Source organism: Stegodyphus dumicola, chromosome 11, assembly GCF_044657685.1.
Source record: "Stegodyphus dumicola isolate Sdum_Otavi_A_Nest chromosome 11, ASM4465768v1".
Lineage (NCBI taxonomy): Eukaryota > Metazoa > Arthropoda > Arachnida > Araneae > Eresidae > Stegodyphus > Stegodyphus dumicola.
The window spans coordinates 135954416-135975643 of record NC_140778.1 but is presented as its reverse complement, the minus strand read 5'-3'; the positions used below and the strand labels follow the sequence as shown (position 1 = coordinate 135975643).

General features: G+C 36.1%; 1 protein-coding gene across 1 annotated transcript in view; it reads left to right on the top strand.

The window, feature by feature from the left end:
- Window positions 1–4376: 4376 nt before the first annotated feature.
- Window positions 4377–21228, top strand: part of LOC118186143 (complement C2-like) — a 179423-nt gene continuing 162571 nt past the window's right edge. The window contains exons 1-4 of the mRNA XM_085827237.1: window positions 4377–4498; window positions 8112–8195; window positions 9738–9947; window positions 17541–17717. Of these exons, the coding sequence (XP_085683363.1) occupies window positions 8123–8195; window positions 9738–9947; window positions 17541–17717 (460 nt within the window). The 5' untranslated portion in view covers window positions 4377–4498; window positions 8112–8122. The remainder of the gene's footprint in view (window positions 4499–8111; window positions 8196–9737; window positions 9948–17540; window positions 17718–21228) is intronic.

Sequence of the window (21228 nt, the reverse complement as noted above, 5' to 3'; positions counted from 1 at the left end):
CTTATGCCAGAGCACTTAGAGCAACAATTCGTGCCGAATCAAGACCCTTGTGACCCAGTTTTCTCCTTTAATACTAGGCAATTTATCAGAGACTGGTTTGAAGGACCCGGGGCCAAAAATCGCACTGAATATACATCCCCGATAGAGGTTAGAAACATTATCAGAAAATTGAAAAACCGGAAATCACCTGGTTATGATGAAATAACGAATGTTGCAATTAAGAAAATGCCTCTTAACACGGTCACAAAATATGTTAGCATTCTCAATGCCTGCCTGGAAAATAACTACTTTCTCGAAAAATGGAAAAAGGCGAAAGTCATTCTTCGGTTCAGGCAAGGCTGGGGCTTGCAATTCGGGTTCCTACGCAGGTGCGTTACCCCGTGAATAACACAGTGTCCGATTTTCTAACATATAGAAGAGGAAAGTAAACAAAGTTGCATAACAGTCCTTGGATAAGAGTGGTAGAATTAGTAGACAGACATGATGGCATAGGAGTTGATGGACGTCTGTAGAACCGAGGAAAACATTGCTACCCCAGGGGGCAGTACGCATGAGGTGAGAGAGAAGTATAAGCAAGTGCGCAGAATGATATCGAGTCAAGAAATGTCAGATAAAGTTACCCGAAGAAGTGTGAGATCCATATGTGAACATATACTATACGTACAAGTAATACAAAGAGATATGACAACATAAATCTGAGATACAATGCAATAAAACAAAAGAATATGAGAATACAAAAATTTTATAATTTTTTTTTTTTTTTTTTTTGAAACTACGCAATATAAAACGGCCTAGAGGAGGTGCCGAAGCACCGCTCGAGGTCTCTTTTTGTTTACGTTACTTGTAGGGTCGTAATATAAGATTGGAATTGTGGGGTTGTTGACTTTGTTGATATTGTCAAAAAATCTTTTCGCTATTTCGGCAAAATAAGTTTGAATTTCTAATATGTCTGTTTCTTCATGAATTGCTTTATTTCGTATGAACCAGCGGCTCTTAGTTAACTCTCTTAGGGCGTAGTTTGAATCCTTTTTATTGCAGTGGGGCTTGCATATCCCCATACGGGGCACGCATAAGTAAGTGAGCACGGGACGCAAAATAGCCTTGTAGATCAGTAACTTGCATTCAAGAGACAATGCTGAGCTCCGAGCAATTAAGGGGGTAAGTGTAATTTTACGCGCTCGGAACTTTGATAGAATATGTGTAATGTGAGGGGCCCAAGTGAGTTGGTCGTCTAATATGACGCCTAGGTAAAGGGTCTGCTTAGTCCAAGGGATTGGCTCTCCATACATATGGAGCGTGATGCTTCTATCAATGTCCCTTTCGTAGCCTGGGGAATAGGATGGCATCAGATTTCTGGACGTTAATTTGGATCTTCCATGCGACAAGCCATGATTCCAATGCGTGTATGTGATTTTGTAATGTTGTAACGACTAAGCTAAAAGATGCGCTTTGAGAGAGAATCGCAGTATCGTCTGCATAGAGTGCCAGTGTGGTGTTGGGTGTTTGTGGGATGTCGTTCGTGTAAAGGTTGAATAAGAGGGGGCCGAGAAGGAACCCTTGGGGGACCCCAGCCGAGAAGGAACCCTTGGGCCTGGGGGTGGAGATAGTGTTATTAACACGAATGACAAATTGTCGACCTTTTAGGTAAGAGTGAAGGATGTGTGTGATGTATCCTGGTATGCCCAGGTTAATGAGTTTGTAGAGTAGGCCCCCGTGCCAGACACGATCAAAGGTCTTGGCCACATCGAGAAACAGTGCTGCTGTAGTGGTTTTGTCATTCAGGCCTTTGGAAATAAGTTCAGTCACCCGATACAACTGGTGGACAGTCGAGTGCTTTTGGCGGAATCCATGTTGTTCATTGATCAGCAGGTTGTGTTCTTCGACGTGTGTTAGCAGTCTGTTCATTATCACATGCTCAGCAACCTTGCTGAGCGCCGGAAGAAGGCTGATAGGCCTGTATGATCCAGGATCTTCTGAAGGCTTGCCGGGTTTGAGTAGTGGAGTAATGACTGTCGTTTTCCACAGTGTGGGGAAGTGCTCCAGCCGGAGCATGTGATTAAGGATCTTCGTGAGCTTTAACAGCATGTGCAGTCCCATGTTCTTAATCATTTTATTCGATATTTGGTCCAGGCCAGGACTTTTCCTAGTTTTCAGCTTCTCGATGTAGTCAAAGACCTCCTCAAGCAGTACAGGGAAGGTGTTGGTAGTGTGGGGTTGTGTTGAGTAGTTGGAGAGTGTTTGTGTGACAAGATTGTCTGTGTAAGGGTGTGAAATGTTGTTTGTGCAGAACTGAGTAGCATAGTGATCGGCAAGCGACTCAGCTTTCTCAGTCGCTGTGATTGCGATTCCTGCATGGCCTGTTAAGGGCGGAATGTTTGTGTGGCATCTTTTCAGTTTGGAGGTAGTTTTCCAAACTGAATTATCCTCGCTAGAAACAGAGGATAAGTATGTAGCCCAGTCTTGGTCTGCGATTTGCTGTGTTAGGGATCTGACTTGTCGATTTAGCTGATTGAGCAACGTTTTATCAGGAGGGTAACGTGAGCTCTGCCACTGTTTCCTTACAGCATTTCTTCTTTTGAAAAGGTTAATGAGCAGCCTGTTACATTTCTTTGGTCGGTTGGTGCAGGTGCTATTTTTTTGCAGAGCAGTTTGTAATTCATTGGTGAAAGTACTAATTAATGCGTCTAACTCATCGCTCGTCTGAGGTGTTGGGATGAACAGTGTGGTGTTGTTTAAGGCTTTGGTATAACCAGTCCAGTTAGTGATAAAGGACTTTTTGGGGTGGTGAGTTACGAACAGAGACGTCCAGCTCAAAAATGACTGGATTGTGGTCTGAAGAGAGCTCGTTCAGAGCTTCAACATGTCTGGAGGCACAACCCTTTAACAAGAAGAAATCCAGTACTGAAGCTGAAGTATGATCGTAACGTGTTGGGGTGTGTGGAGCTGCAATGGTAAACCCAGCCGTTTCGGCAAATTCGAGTATTACACGTCCAAGGAATGTGTCATTTCTGCAGTTTCACTCGCGGTGGTGTGCATTATAGTCTCCTCCAAATATAATTCTGTTATTGAGTCTGGATAGGGCAACAAAATCTTGCGAAATTATCCTTCGTGATCTGTGTGTGCCTGGTACATAGGAGGAGATAAGAGTGATTGGTGGTGAAGTGAGTGGAGTGATTGTGATAGCTAGGGCCTCAAGTGCTGAAAGCTGTGGTAATGTTGTGTGGTGGTGAGCGATGGAGCGCTTAATTAGTATGAGGAGTCCCCCTCCAAGGCTGCGACTATTACGTCTCACTCTGTCCAGTCTGTACTGAGAATAATTGGGTATACTGAAAGAAAAGGTAGGACTAAGCTTATGTTCTTGTAGGAGTAAGACATCAGGGTTGTACTGATCTATAAACAATTGAAATTCATGTAACTTATGCCTTAGGCCATTTGCATTCCATGTCACAATAGTAAGCAAATTATCCATTAATAGAGTGTTCACCTAACCCGTTGACCTCTTCCATTACTATATACAAAATGTATATCTTCTCCATATACGTGTTTGCACTTCTAAGTTGTGGCAAGTGTTTATTGAAAATTTGAATTAAAGTGGGTATACTAGTACCAATTTCTCTTTGGAATTCGTTCATAACAGAAAAAAGTGACTGCATATCATTCAACTGACTATTGAAATTAGGCATGAGAGGTCTCGGGGTTGGATGAACACGGGCAGGTGCAGCAGCAGTGGTGACTGCGGACGAATTATCAGCATTCAACAATTTGCCTTCTGAAACTGTAGTTGTAGGCACATTAATAATACTATTGGTTGGTATTGCCAAAGCCGGGAAAAGATGTTACCAAACCGGAGGGATACCGACCGATTAGTTTACTCCCAGGACTAGGTAAGATATTCGAACGGGTCATCTATAAAAGAATTGAGCCGCATATGTATAAGCTCTTTCACCTCTCCGTTTCTTTTCAATTAAAAAGGTTCTGAAACAATGTAAATAATCTAATCTGTTACTGGAACAGTTTTTTTTTTTTATCAAAATGATTAAAAAAAAACTCAGAATTGAAGACTTGTATTTTACTTAATCAATTTAATTTATATCTTTGTAATAAATACCAATGTATTTTTAAAACCTACCTTCTAATTGGGTATTTCACCAAGCACAGGTTTAAAATTTTGCATTCATTAAAAACTTCAAATTCACGTAGCATAGCCTAATCAAACTTAGTATTTAAGAGTCAATGTGAAAGTAAAATTTCGCTGTACGTTTGCTTCCTTTGATTCCCAGACTATCAGACGATCGGCGGCAAATATTTTCCTGAAGTGTTGAATGATGTTATTGCGCATATCTCATCTCTTGACCTCCTACTTAAGAAAAAGAACTTCTCACCCGATAAGTTTTAAATAATATTAAAAGCTTGCTGCTCCTTGCTACTGGCAGTGTTCCTTTTATCAAACAGAAGAGGAACACATATATTTGAAGAAAATCAAAAATTCCAAATACCGGTGAGTTTCACTTTTATTTCGTTTGTAACGTTCGATACCTTCCAGTACAGCATTCAATCTGCATAATATTTATTCTACAAGTAAGGTCAATATAATATTCTAATAACGTCACAAATTCAAGTAACGTCAGTATAATAAGCAAATCGATGCAGATATCAAAGATCCAAATTATTGCGATTTTAGTTAAGCTATACTTTTTAACAAATTATGATAATAACTCAGAAGGATTTTAGGAAATTGTATGCATTTGTATTTAATTTAATCTCAGTGAGTAGTTTTTCAAACTGAGTTCCACAGAATAGTGCTCTTTCTCCCTCCCAGGTTGTGATATGTGTGCTTTCGAAACGGGGCTGAATTTAAAATTGTATTTTGTATAACAGGTTCACAGTATCGTATTATTTATTCCCTATAATTATTTTATTTCGAAAACAAAAATTATATATACTTATGTAATGCATTTCGCATATATTGTTACATATATAGCGAATTTGTATAGCTTTCAAAGTTATGTACTTCTCCACAGTGAAATGGAATAAAAGCGCTGTAAAAACTGAAATGTGGCGTTTGATAATACTAATGAAAAGTTAAAAAAGAAATACAATAATTTATTGTATTTTACTGCATATTTATTCAAATCCTTTCCAGATTTTATAATACTTTGCTGTTAGTTAAAGTAGCTTTAGTTAAAGTACTTTAACTAAAAGTTAACAATAATAATAAATAATAAATAATGAAAATTAAGTAATATTCTCTTTCTATCTTCGACCTTTTTCCAATGTAGAATAATTTTTCAGCGTAATTCAATCTTCACATTTCTTGCTTTTTGATCAGCAAATGCTTTTAATTAATGTGTCAATGTCCAGTGAATGTGCGATACTATTCTTTTGTTATTATAAGTTAACTTTTAAAATAATAATAACTTTTTATTATCTTTAGAATAGAAAGGCTTAGTTTAGTTTACGCTACAGACTGAGCAAATAAATTTTTAGACTGGCATGCAAAAATAAATTTTTACTGCAACTCTGACAAGTTTTCTTAGATATACTGAAACGCTTGTAGAGTCTCACTCTTTTTTATAACATACAGTAAGTCTATACTCTTGAATACACATAGCCGACTTATTGCTATGTCTAGTTAATTAAGCAAAAGCTTAAGAAGAGTCTAAAAGTTACTTTCATTAAGAAATCAAATAGTTGAACAGAAGGTACGCCTAGTGATTACGAATCCAGCCAACATTTATGTCCTAAACTCAAACATAAGGAACTCAAATTTGAATTAAATCTAAGTATGTTAGCCAAAGGCTATGCAGAAATATCTAGCGCATAAGTTGACTCAGACCTACACCGGCATGACAGCATTTTTTGCAAGATTAAAGCAGTGCCATAGACAGAATGATGCCGCTGTTATCAACTAACTTATAAGGACAAGAAGCACCTTCTGTTAAATTACTGGGTTTTAATAAAAGGGTATTATCTTCTTGCGCTCTTTGTCAGATTACCGGACATAGGTTCAGTTTAGGTTCAGGTTGCTGCGTCTCGTTCTAGTTTATGTTTCCCAAGAATAGTTTAACACAGTTTTTAGATCGTAAGGTTTATTTTAATTAGCCTGTTTTTATTTATGTTAAAAATCTGTCCTTATTCTTATTTCTTCACCGTGGCCTTATTTATACTTTAAGTATTCCTGTTAACAGCTTGATTTCTTCCAGCGATTACTGCAAACATGACCAAAGTTCAGTTTTTCTGTCACTTAATTGAGTCTCGTATTAATGAACAGTAGATCTAATATTGGAAACATTTGAAAATTATAAAAATTTAATAATTTTAAACGTTTACAAATTGCACTTTTTTATGCTAATTTTCAAGATAAAAATAAACATGCCCCCCACCCAAAAAAAACCCTTTATGCGACTTCTTGTGGTGACAATGATACCGTTGTGATACTGATACTGATGTGACAATTATACTGATATGACACAATGATACTGATGTTGTGCCTGTGGAAATGCGAATTTTTGGTGCTCTCATAGGTGTGATATCCCATCTCGGGCTTTCCCAGTCTGCTTTTCAGAAGGTGGCTACAAAAATCTTGCCATTTCAGGCTTTCCCCCCTCTTCTGCGGGTGCTGTTGACGAAAACATCAAAAATCATACCATTTCAGCCTTTCTGTTTTTAAGCTTTTAGTTCGTGGGTAGATATTAGAAAGCGAAGAGCAGGTACTCAAACGAACAGGCTGGGCTAGATGAAACACGGTGTAAGAAGAGGGGGAAGGAAACATGTCGTTTGTTTCAATGCAATACAATAAGTCTGTTAGGCAGGTGGTCGTAAAAAATCCACTCCTCTGTATAGGGTTAACATTCTGATGACAGTCACATTTTTAAAAGCCTGTAAATTAATGAATCTATTTCATTAAAAACTGTAATAGTAGTACTAGACACAATTTTCATGATTCCTTAGAACATTGTATTTTTACACACTATATGGTGACAGCTCCTCAAGAGTTTTTATCTTTCTGTTTCAATGTGATTCTTTACTTTTGATGGTTTAACTTCCAAGATTTTGCCTCAAGAAAATCGTAATTCATCGTATCTGTAGCGTAATTCATACATATATCTGTATCGTAATTAAATTTTAAAAAGATCTTGTTTTCTGTATTAGATATAATCGCCAATGGCTAATGGAAAATAAGTGTGCCAGTTGCATTCGTTATTAAAATTTTTCCGAGTAATCCGTACCATTTTTCAATACTGTTATTTTTCAGGAACAAAACAAACAAACCAGTTTCTTTCTTACCATGGCTTATGATACTAATAGTAACTTTCCAATCCTCATAAAATAAAATATGTAATTTTGTTTCAAATCAAGTACAGTAGAACTCCAATTATTCGAATCAAGTGAAACCGGGCCTCATTCAGATAACTGGATTTTTTTCCAAAGAAAGGGTCTATGTACACTTTAATTAAATACTATATGTTGAAAATGGGAGAAAAAAATTACTTTTTTAACGAAAAAGAGGTTTTGATTAATTAAAATGAAAAGGCAACACTTTTACGGTACATGTTATACAGTGTACTGTACAGTACTAAAAAGTGATGAAAGTCATTGCTTCAACGCAGTTTCAAGGCCGGCAAACCCTGCACTAGCTGATGGTCTCGTGACTGCTTCAATATCGACATTGAAGTCATCTTCTCTCACACTTTCAATAAGTTCATCATCATTTAGAATTTGAAACCCAGGGTCTGACGTATCACACACCATCCATTCCCTGCTGTATCCTCAGTACTAACTTCTAAACATCCAGGAATTTTTAAAAGAATGTTCCTTAATTCTTCAAGTGACACGTCATCCTCATCTTCTCCTGCCTCTTCTGTTTCCTTTTCTTGAGCTTCTTTTTCTCCTTTCCTTTCTCTTCTTCAGCTGATTCTGAAAAATTCTGAAATTCTGAAAGCGATTCGGATAATCAGCGATTCGGATAGTCAGAGTTCGGATAACTGGAGCTGTACTAATATTTTTTATTTTTGGTTTATAAAATGTGTGTTTCACTATAAAAGATTATTTATAGTGCAATAATAAATACATATTTCCAAAATGTTTACACTTTCGAAATTTTGTTTTAGATAGAGATATAATGTCGCATCGTATGCATCAGCTGGTGCTTGAGATCTGTGTGGTCACAGTTCTCCTGCAAATGGTCGTAGGCGGTAAGAATTTATATTTATATAGAGAAACTTACAACCATAAATATATATTTTAAATTAAAATTACACGATTTTTTTTCTTAATTGCTTTGTATAAAAGAAAATGCTTCATCTACTGCATTCTTTATTACTTTTTTTTTTTTTTTTTTTTTGCAATGTTTATATCGCCTTTTTACGTTATGTACTTAAATCATTTAGTTCAAAAATTTCATGACAACGAGCATGAACTTTTTGTGTACATAGTGGTACGCAGGAATATACAGGCAGGAAATCATATTTTAATTTCGAGATTAGGTAATAATCTCTTAAAGCTAAATTTGGACAGAAAGGGGGGACGATTAAAATGATTCTACCCGTATTTTCGTACTTTCCTTTAGAAATGACAGCTAAATTTGCAGGAAGGTTATCATGGAGAAAATAAATTCGAGTGTTTAGAAAACGATGACTTTTCTCTTTAATTGCATTAATATCTGATTACTGATTTTCGCTCTTCTTTAAAGACTACAAAGGAAGATTCCTTTACAGTCCCAGAATGGTTACCGTTATCGGGTTTGTTGACTGCTGAAACTTTTCCTTTATTCGCAGAGCTTCACCAGGTTTCTTGCACTCCAATGATTCCCACGAGATCGAAATATAGGACCATCACCAGTTACGATTCACTGTAGAAGATTGTAACATGTCTCTGGCTCGCACTGTAAAACTGCGAAATACTGTTCATAGCAAACACCATTTTTCTGCTTTTGAATTCTTAAAAGAATCTGGGCTGCCCATCGTTCAGAGACTGTTCCTTGCAGAGACCTTCATAAATGAGGCTTAAAACAATTCCTTCAGGTACATCCGATCTAATGATCTACCTTGATGCCAAATTTCAAGTATCTAAGACATTTAGAAGTGGTCTAGGTTTTTGATCAGTCAGTCAGTCAGTGAGTTATAAAAATAACACTTTTCAGACCTGAATAATTCCGTAAGTATAAGAGGTTCTATAATTTAGGATTCTAGGTGTTCAAAGGATATACAAAATTGCAAGTTTGTAGGTCTAATAGTTCTTGAGTAATGCGGGGGTTGAAACCACCTTGAAATGGTTTCAGCATATAATTAAGAAAGCCATTACTTGTAGCTGAATAGTTGAATTCAGTGCTCCAACAAAACGGTTGAAACCCTAAATTCAACAAGTTAGTTGGAGCACTCGGCTATTTCGGAACATCTTGCGGTATTCTCTTTGAGTCAAAGTAATGGGGTGTTAATTTTCAAGGTGAAACTGAACAGTTTTAGACTTTCACCTGCTACTGAAACTTTCCATCATAATATCGCGAATGTTAACTATACTGTCCAAAAAAGAAAAAAAAAATATTTTGAAATATTTGAATAGTAACTCTAAGCCACTTGATTATGTCTTCGGAGTTACAGAGATTTAGGCTTTTCAATGAACTATACCGGTGAAGAAATGCATTTTTAAGTATGTTTCTGTAATGTTTAAGGTACGTACTGGAAAAAACATTATAGTTTCTCATACTACACATTTCTTTGTTCCCTGGGATTGATCAGAGATGGAATGTGAAGAGCCTCCGTCTATCTCTAATGGCAACTATACGGTGAAAACAGGCGAGGATGGCAGGAGGGTAATCGGATCAACAGCAACCTATTCATGTGATACAGGATTCGAGTTAGAAAACGATACATCAAATGTTTTGACATGCGAATTGGATGTGAAGACGAATGACACTCACTGGAGCAATCTAACTCCGAGTTGCAAAGGTAAGAAAGTTTAAATTAATTTGATATAATAAAGCATTTATCATATTTAATATAGGAGTGTTTACCTCATGCTTATCTTCCAGATTCTAACAAAATTCTGATCAGCGTGTGATCATTATTTTTGTCCTACTAAATTATACTTTAAGCTAAACACTACTGTCCTCTTTTGGTTCATGTCCTACATATTCGTTCAGACAAGAAGGTTATGAAAATTAAGAGTAAGGAAGGGAGTTTAAAAGACAGATAGGTAACAGAAAGAGGTAAAAGATAGATAAGAGACTGTTAAGTAACTGTAACATATACCGGAATAAACGCCAGGTGCTGCCGTGGAGAAGCTTCATAGCAGATTTAAAAATCTAAGCCTGTATATTATTCCCGCTAGTTGAGGGAGTCATCTGGTAAGCTGACTGAAGCAATGTCTTTTCGAATATGTTTCTCCGGATGTCTACGGCATATATACCATTCTTTCTACAAACGGAAACATTTTGCCGGCTCGACTGGACTGTGCTGTCGGCATCCTTGAAGGGAACAGTGCTCGTGCGTACTCCAGAAAAATAAATAGCTGTCGAGATAATTGGCAACAGCCAATGAATTTCCGTATCGAAATCAAGTGCTATATAGCCAGGCTCAGTTTCGTTTTGTTAGTATTGCGTCGAAGTTATTGTTGCGTGCGCACGGGTTCGTAACAGATTCTACGTACAAGTCCGACGATAGGTTAATAAAAATTTATTTTTATCAAAAGAAATACTTCAGAACTGTGAAATATTCCACAGAAAAATTCGTACATGCATTCATAGTATCACACAATAGTTATACTTAAAACTACTAAAAACGTTAAACACAACGCAACGCAAAGCGCATCTAAAAAGAAGCTAACTCGGATATCTTAGTTCACGCGGAACTAAACAACTCGCAACAACAATTGTTAAGCAACTAACCGCAGATGCTCTTTCTTCGGCCTTAAATAGTTTTCAACCGGCCGCGAGACATTTCTAGTACTTTCTGCTTCTGGAAATTACTGGAAAGCAGGTACCAGGGTAAAATAACGGTTACAGTTAATATAGTGGTCACTTACATTTATTCAGTTACAATACATATTACGGTGATACAGGGACATGAATAAAATGTCACACAAATGGCCGTCCAATTTGGCGCCTTTTGGCAATTTCTCGACACAAAGTCGCCAAAAACGACGTCAGCTTGGCCATATGTCGCCACATTACCGAGATACCCATTTACTCAATTTTATTTGCACTTGTCCCATGTATTGTTATTTTTCCGACATAGTTTTCTGTTAAAATTTATCTCGCGCTACATTACACGAAAAAATACAAAACTTTTACCTATAGTTCTGCTAAACTTACCTATCTAAGTACAGTACAAATTCCGTAATCCGGACTCGTCGGGTCTTTGACGACTCCGGATTAGAGGTATTTCCGGATTATAGATCATCAATTTAAATCTTGTAAGACGGCATGCAGAAATTATACAATTAAAAATATGAAACCGTAATTTAAGAAATAAAGAGCAATTATGATATAAAGGGTATCAAAATTTACAAAAAAAAAAAAAAAAAAAAAGGAAAAGAAAAGAAAAGAAAAAAAAGCTTAATATTTATTTGTTTACTTTATTAAACATTTCTTTCAATGTAAGTTGTTTAAGTTGCTTCATTTTTGTGCTAATACTTTCTCTTTAATTCTATAAACAGGCATAATTTCTTGTTCAGTTACAAAGTTCCACCTATCGGAAACGGTATTTTCTGGATCTAGAACCATACTACAAATTTCGCCGTCTGTTAATTGATTGATGATTGGGGCATTGTCGTCGCAATGAAAAACTTCTGTTATATCATCTTCATTTATTACCGATTCTCCACATTTCTTTACAAAATCCAATAACTGGAAAATTTCACCTTTAGTTTGCGATGTCCGAAAACCTTCAAACTCGCGGCTATCATCTTCATCGTCCTCACAATGAAATATGACAGCTGGCCATAAATTATGCCAAGACACATCCTCCCAACGCATATTTAAACGCGCATTAACGCGCATGCTTAAAGCATACCAAAAAAACGTTTGTGGGTTTGTGGCTTTGAGGTCTGCATTATAGATCATTCTGGATAATGAACGTCCGGATTACAGACTTTGTACTGTACAAAATTCGTAACATTGCCGCCTTCCCTAGGACTGCACGTACGGGGCATTACAATCCCTGAACAGGAAGCCATATTTACAGCTAAGGCATCAATACAATAATAAACATTACAACACAATAACAGAAGCAATAATTGCAGTAAGTAATTTAAAACAAATTAAATTCAAAAACTGCATCTCTTATGTTCCTTTCCTTGTTGTTTAAATTTTGAACTTTTTACTATTGCTTCCATGTGAATTTGTTCTGGTTCTTATTTTAAATGTTTGTTCTCTTTTATTATACATCATTGTTTTTGTGTGATACTTGGGCTGTTTTAGATACTTGGATTGATCCTTCCAATAAAGCCGTATCCTACAACAACAAATCAAATACTAAATCAATAAATGCGTACACAAATTCACAAAGTTAGAAACAAATAGGACCATGGTCTTATACTACTTACATTATCTGCTCTACGTACCATGACCATAGTAAGTAGCTAACCTGTCGTAATGAACGACTTTCGGCTTAAAACTCGAAGACTTGAGGATCCAAACAACGACATCGTTCAGCCTCCTTAGGACTGTATAAGGACCATACCAAGGTGTATGAAAGAGTCCCTTCCGTCGAATCAGATTCCACAACTATACCTTTTCTCCTTCATTGAATCGATGTCCTGTAGCTCTCGTGCGGTATCAGGTCTTCACCTTCTCCGTTGCCAGGTTGACTCGCTTTCAGGCAAAATTGTGCATTCACTTCAAAACGTGCCTGAAGATCTTGCATGTACTCCTCGGGCGATGAAGGCGCATCCGGAGGGCGACCCAGCAAGAGATCACAAGGCAAACGAAGGTCACGACCGAAGAGCATCTGAGATGGGGAATAGCCTGTAGTCTCGTGGACAGCACTGCGATAAGCCAGAAAATATAGAGATAACTTCTTGTCCCAGCTCTGCTGGTTTCTGGAAACCACCAACGAGATGTCATTAAAGATGGTTGGATGAAACCTCTCTACCATATCGTCTGACTGGTGACGTAAAGGTGTCGTTTCGGTCTTCTCAATGCCCAGTAGCTTATAGAGTTCTTTAATTACAGGGGAGGCAAAATTTCTTCTTTGATTGGAATGTGACTAAAGAGGCACTCCGAACCTGGGAATCCAATGCAGTATCATTACCTCTGCTATGGTGACAGCCTCTGAGAAAATCATCTAGCAGTGACGACTGCTTGAGTTTAAGACAGAGAGAAGATTCTAAATAATAAATTTTCAGATAAATTCCATGCCAAGTGGAAATTATATTGGAATAGATGAGTGAAAATAGTGTATTTCAAATTTCGGCGGCGGGATTGCTGGTTTCTCGTGTTTCGAGCTTCTAAATAAACAGAGCGTGTCGTGTCGACCTTCTACATAAACAGAGCGTGTCGTGTATAACAGAGCGTGTCGTGTCGAGCTTCTAAATAAACAAAGCGTGTCGTGTCGAGTTTCAAAATAAACAGAGCGTGTCGTGTCGGGAGGATTTAGATGAGCTTAAGTAAACTGTTTATGCACAGAACTAGCTATGTGCACGCGCTTTGCAATTTTACATGAGCACGCGCGCGACGTTTTTTTTTACGACATCCGTTATTTTACCGTTTTGGGCACGAAAAATGACAGAAATGAGTGAATATTCATAATCAATTCATAATCAATAAGAAATAAAATATTAATCTTATTATTGCAAAATACAAATATCACGTTCAAATACAGTAAGATCCCACTTAACGCGGGGGATACGTTCCATCAAAGTAGAGCGTAATGCGAAACAGCGCTAAACGAGGCTATCTTTACATGTAAATATTGGGGTTAGGGGAAGATGGCTAGGAAATTGGTTAGGTATTAAATTTAAAAAGTATGTTTTTTTAATAAAAATAAAACCAAACATTTATTTCTTAAAGCCCAAATTAATACCACATTATTATTTCTTGCAAAAATAAAAACAAAATATAAATAACAAAACGAATATTCTTAAAAAAAACAAATAAAATTCTCAGTCAGTCATATTTAGTTAGCCTTCCGCGTTTTCAGTGTTCTGCCTTTTTGTGACAAAAGCATCTAATGTTGTTTGCCTTTTTCTTTTGTGTTGTTCTCTTAAAAGTTCTTCATAAACGAATAGAGCATCTCTAACACCACGCCTTACTTTTGAGCTCCTGTCAAAATTCGGATCATTTTCAATGAATTGATCCATTATTTCAGTTATGGTAGACAAACTCCTTTTTACAAACGCCATCGAAAGTTCTTTTTGCTCTTCTTCTGAATCATTGCTGTCAACATTTTTGTTTTCTTCTTGTTCAGTTAACTCCTTGAGCTCATCATTAGAAAGACTAGCCGCTGCTTCTTGAATTATTTCTTCGACATCTTCCACATTTTCCCCTTCAAAATATGTCTGTACAATACCGCACCAAACAAGAAATACAAGTACACTCTTTCGGATATGTATTTGAAACCTATCGCTGCATAATATTTCGGGGAATCCCCGGGTTGAAATAAAAGAGCGCTAAACCGAAACAGCGCTAAACGAAACAGCGTTAAGCGGGGTCTTACTGTATAAGTAAATTATTTTTAAGTTCTTCTGTTAGTGAGATGGAAACGCAATGACGTATTTCATTATAGAAATTTTTTAATTTATTATTTAATAATTATATTTTAAAATCGAAGCTAATTTTAATTAATATTCATCCAAGACAAGTATAGACAATAAAAAAGGAAAACACTTTGGTAGGAAAAAAAGTAAGTTTAGCATTACTTGCTTCTGCAAGGAAATTTACTTCTTACTGGTTACAAAAAAGCACTTTAAAGTAGATTTAATATTTTTATTTATTCTAAAAAATAGAAATAAAATAAAATAAGGAATGGAAATCGCTATTGTTCTCCCATCCAAAGGTTTCCTTTACTTCATCAGATAATTCTTGAAGAATCCGAGCAAAATCAGATGGTTGCACATATTTTTTTGCCATGAGAACCGATATAAAATTTACAGAGCCAAATGTATTCAAATTAAAATAATACACGGCAATTAATAACACAAAATTACAAAATATTTGAGAAAAAATACTTTCCGAATTTTAAAACACGAGCACGCGCGTATCGTAAATTTTATGAAAAAGCTGCTATGTAGCATAAAAGCCCAGATTAAAAAAAAAAAAAAAAAGTCAAATGATTTCCTGTTGCCGCATTCCATGATGTGGGGAAGAGTAGAAAGGATTAATAGAAGAGACTCAGGTGTTAGAAAACACTTGTATGCAGGCACCCGGGTTTTGAAAACCCATCCTGTGTTGAATTCGTGCGAAAATGGCTTATCTTTTTCTACCCTAACGTTAAAAAGTTCGTAATTGAGATAAATAAATCTCGTGAAGGTGCAAGTTATGAGTCTTCAGATACGTCCGGTGTTGAGCCAGTATGGATTAATAGAAATGACCTACACACGTCTCAGCTTCGATATGCGAAAAATGTGTATTAAAAACTGAATTTGTCGTAAATTGTGCGCATACGCGGGTGCTGAAAGGTTAAAGGTCATTAAGATCGTATTCGATTCTGTAAAATCTAGTGATGATGGCTCTAGGAATTTACATTTATTGGCTAGTTATCTCATTATTTTTGCCTGTACAATCACTTAAAATTTCCTCGCCTTTCATTACCTAATTTATTTGCACCAAGATGCTAATTACTTTATATATTTAAGCTAAAAGTTATTCCGTATAAGGGAGTGTTTGCGTTAGCTATTGTTGGCAATTTTTCTACTGTTTCAGTTTCAGTCAGTTCAAGTAAATGTAGACGCTATACGAAAACGTGTCGTTTGCATTTACTTTACATTTGCTAGCCGTAATTGTTCAGGGATGCAAAGGGCTTGAGCCAAAATTTAGGCGATCTCTGTCACGTAAAATTTTATATTTTATTAGTTTAAAACGAATTTAAAGCTTGTTTCTGCTCTTCCTACAAGCTGCGGGGTTAAATTTCTGTTATTACACAGGGCGCGGGATATTAGGCTCGCGAGCTAATGAAAATGGTTTATTTTAAACTAGAAAGCCCGGCGGTCATACGAAATGACCGATGTTCTAGATATTATAAATTGTAATTAAAATGATTTGTGCAAAGGTGTCTGCTAATTTAAACTGAATTACCCACGGCAGACGGCGAGGACTCCACTTTGCTTGCTGCCCCACGGGGTTTCCCCCTTCTACTTGCTTAATTGCTTAAAGTAGAGTGCAATGAAAGAAACAACTGGAGGTACATTTCTCAACAGCCCACCGCTTGCTCAATCAGTAAAGGTGATTTAAATAATGAAATGTTAATTCACATGTCAAAGATCTCTTTGTACACAACATTTCTTGTGTAGATCTTTCCATCACTTTTAAGCTCGCCTTGCAGAGTACCATCAATTATTTTTAATTTTATGTCCGTTCTTTCACGAACTCTTGAACAGGCAACATAAAGTTTACCGTGTCCAAGTACAGGCTCAAGTAAAAAAATGCCAACACGCTTAAGCGTTTGGCCCTGAGATTTATGGATGGTCATAGCAAAGGCAAGTTTTACAGGGAATTGTCTACGTCTCAATTGAAACGGCAACCCTGTGACGTGGCAACTTCACTCCATTGGCTAGTACAGTTACGCAAGCAACCAATAAACTATCGGCGACAAACAGACACTTAAGCCCCATATATATATGGGGTGACGTAACATCATCTCCTCCGAAAGGTCTCGCTTCCGGCCTTAGCGAAGCACACCGTTGGATTCCGCAAGTCCGTGGCACGCCATTTTGACCATTCGCGTCTTCTTGAGTACTTTAATTAGCCGAGATATTAATTAAAAACTAATTTTCCCGTACTTTTTCTCTACATTTTTCCACTTTCTTTCTTGGGTTTTCCCTATTACAGAAATTTGGCTACGTGCCAAATTCTTTTTTCTCGAATATCTACGGAACGGCGCCGAGTTTAAATTCGAGACGCGTATCCTCGGATTCCAAAAAATTCTCCGAATCCATCGATACCCTTCTCATTTTCGAACGAATTTAATCGGCCGAGATATTAGTTAACAAACAGCGGAAACGTTAATTTCCGTGCTCATTTTTCCGAGTGGCAACAATAAACTATCGGCGGCACACACTTTAGCCGCTTATATATATATAAAAGATTTTCTCCTGCGTCGGTGTTATTAGACGAGGTGTATTGGCGGAGTTAGATATTAACATTTAAGGTAGTTTAGTTTCGTATATCATTTGGAAAGTCTCCAAGAAGCCGTATTTTTCATAAGCTGACTGCCGTTGTGTGAAATTCCATGTTCCTTATAAAAGCTTTAGAGCTCAATAAATATTAAGATCTTGTAATACTGTTCTTCTGTTGAATGCGCATTTCCTTGATTTGCATACGTATGTAGAACACAGTTTAAGTTGATTTTTGAAATGCCGATCAATAACATTTTTACTTCTGACAGAGAAGAAGCCTTGTCCTGATCCTGGAGTATCAGTCGATGGTGCAAGGGAGGGAAATTGTTGTTTCGTCAGAGATGTTTTGAAGTATTCCTGTAAAGAAGGTTTTGAATTAGTTGGGATAGATACTCTCGTTTGTTTGCCCACTGGTAACTGGAGTGCACCAAGACCACTCTGTCGTCGTAAGTGTTCTTCCTTCTTTGTGAAATTATTTTTGCTAATTGTTATGTATAAATATTAATATTTCTAATTATTTAGTTTTAAGTCGTACGAATGTTAACTGCTTATAAAGCTATTGTAGTAGTATTTGCCATAAGTGTACCGTTTCAGGAATGTAGAGAAAACTAAATTCGGAAATTTTTAAATTAATCTGTGGCGCAATATCGCAATAAATTGCCTGTTATACTCTTTTACTGTAGAATATTCACTTCAGGGTCATATTGTACTTCCGGTTTACCACATAGCTATGGCAATGACAGCTGCGGTAGATGATCGAATCCTCTAATTGTGTTTATCAGCTTTTATTTAGCTTACTAATAGTGCATTTTGCTACGGTTGTCGCGGATTTTTCAAATATTTCTTAATGAGCTATCAAGCTCAATCTCTGCATACAAACTGTATATGAACGATAATACAATAGTGAAGCGGTTTGTTAAAACTTTGAATTAGATTCTTTTTAAATTTCCAGTTTAGCAAGTTTTAAACATAATTTTTGGTTATTTGCTGAATTTTCAATAATTGTTCGATTTCTTCGGCTTTTTGAAGTCTATTAGTTGAAATTTTCTTTATAAAAATTGCGGGTTCTATAAAGTTTTGAAATTGTAACTGGTTACGAAACAAACTGTTTATCCTCTGTTAAGACAAGAATGATGAAAAAAAAATCATGTGATGTAACTTTCTAAATAAACTGCTAATGCTATCAACCATCGGAATGGCATCAGCATGTAACAGCGGATATTATATATAAATTTTAAAATAAAGTTAGAAATAACGGATTTCATGCTACGACTGTAACTAAGACAATCAATAGAACTAAAAGAGTGATTATTCATTCTTGAAAAGTAAATTTTCAATTCAATAATTTGAATAATGTCTTGAGGAATGAAAAATGCGTCACAATAATGTCCTTCCAAATAGTTTAGAATACAGCTGCGGCCTGGGAAGGCTGTGAAAAAAATTTCGCTCAATAATCAAAACAGAACCTATTTGGACCATGAATCGCTTTTGTACAGAGAGAGGTTGTTCGGAGTCTTTTCCAGGGGAAGGGCTATAACACCTTTTACTGCGTTTAACTGTGAGATAGAATTGGACTATAATCACACACACCCGGCAGACCTGAGTTGAATTTTGTATATATATATTTTTTATATCGTAGTGTGTTATAATCAAAGAAAAAGTATTTAACCATAAAATTATTGCGCCTAAATGTTTTAACTATTTAAGAGAAAAATAATTCTGTTAACTGTAATGTCGTAAACTAACTTAAAAATAATGATTTTTTATATTTGTATTGAGAAATAATAGTTATCCCAGCTGCCTTTATAAGGTATATCTTCCGCCTTCATAGCATACCTTCGTGGTGTAGCGGTCAGCACGCTCGACGCGTATTCGAGACATACGTGTTTCGAGTCCCGGCGAGAGCACTGCTCATTTTGCATGTCTTCTGCTTCGAAAGAACAATGTCTCAATACCTTGGCTTATATTAATTTAGAAATAAGGAAGGAGCTTAAAATGTGAATTAGTGTAATGTTATTTTTATTTATTGTTCTACATTCATCACTCCATTTATTTGAATCGTTAGATTTTTCAGAAATTCGGAGTTAAATAGAATATTATGCTTTAAACAGCACGTAAAAATTACCATCTTCCTTAGAGAATTTTAGTTATTAAAGAGTGCCGATAAAATAGTAAAAATGTTTTGTGGTGATGTCGTGTATTAATGTATTTGAAAAAATCAGTTAGTGGTTAGACTTTCCGAATAAGTATGTTTTGATAATTTGATATATATATTTTAGGAATTCTATTAGAGGCTGGAATAAAATAGGTAATTATGAGAGATAGCACATTTATATAAAATTCAATTTTCATTTTTATTAAAATATATGTTTTGATTATTATACCAAGGCACTTAAGAAGATTTATTACGCTTTACTTTCATGTTTTTGAGTTGATAAATTGATTTAGAAAGCAAACAACAAAATTCACTGTTATATTTGCAAATTTTCACAGGACTGATTTCGATGGTCTTACCGAACCATTATCCTTAGCGGCAAAGCGCAAATAAACAAGACAAGATAGATAATGATAAGCTAAGAACGGCTGTACAGGAGTTAAGCTACTGGCGCCATCTATTGATGAAACAAGAAAACTAAAATATAATTTCCTTAAAGGCTGAAAGTAAAGATGGATTGAAATTAGGAACGTTAATTAGAACAGAACACTCGACTGCTAGGGTAGATTTTTTTTAATGTAAAACGCCTCTAGAAAATCTAATTCCAGAATGGAAGATGTTTTTTAAATAATTTTGGCTGCAGAAAAATGGAAAGTGTAATTTTCGGACCAACAATACAAAAAAATCTTTCTGTTGTTAGTTAACGACTGTAATTTCAATCCATCTTTGCCTTCAGCCTTTAAGGAAAAATATGTTTTAGTCTGTTTCATCAATAGATGATACCAGTAGCAGTCCAGCCATTCTTATCTTATCACTATTATCTTATCTGGATTCTTTGCGCTTTGGCAGCTGAGGCTAATGGTTCCGTAAAACCATCGAAACTAGTCCTGCGAAAATTTACAAATCTAACTCTGATTTTTGTCATTTGACTTGTAGGATTTATATTTATTTTAACTAACATTTATTTTAAGCTATCTTTCCTGTCAAGCCTTTACTTTCCCCTAGAATTGCCAATGCCAGAGTATGTAAATCTTAGTAGAACGCGCAGAGTATTCAAATTTTAGCAGAAGTAAATTGAGTTAAATAGAAGGGAAACGAGATTGTAAGTGTGCTTCTTGAATCACGAGCGTGAAGGTTGCTAGGTAGAAAATTTAAGAACTGTGCGTTTCGGCCTGTGTGCCTATTTCGGCAGTTCGTTGAATCTTTCAACTTCTTAAACAGTAAGTTTGCTGAATCTCAGCTGTATCTTAGAACGAGGTTAAGTTAGTTACGATTATAGAGCCTCGTAGATAGTGACTTCGTTATTTATTCATCCTGTCATTTATTTTTAGTTGTACTTTTCTATTTTGTTTAACCGACGGGTTGGCATAGTTTGTGAGCGTCAAGTGAACGCAACTGTGATTTCTAAAGTGGAATAAAAAGGGATTTAAACCCTTCTTACGAGTTTGTATAATTTGCAGTTTATAGCAGTCACTACTACTGTTGCTGACCAGTTGGGGCGACGCAACATCATAGACTTCTAAATTAATATTTGTTCGGCGTGTTATTTTACCTTGATTACCTTGGTGAATTGAATTAATTTACTTTTGAAGTTATGTTCTTATTGACCTAACTAAGCTTAGGTCAGTCTCCCAGCTCCAAGCAGTTAGGAGATGTATTTTATTTTTATCCCGCACTAGTAATAGGAGTAAAGATTTTAGTTTAATGTAAATATTGAAATTTTATTGAATTTAAATTTTATTACTGAACGATGCAGAACGATCAAAGAAGACTACCTAGTGATAATTCTATGCTATTTTCAG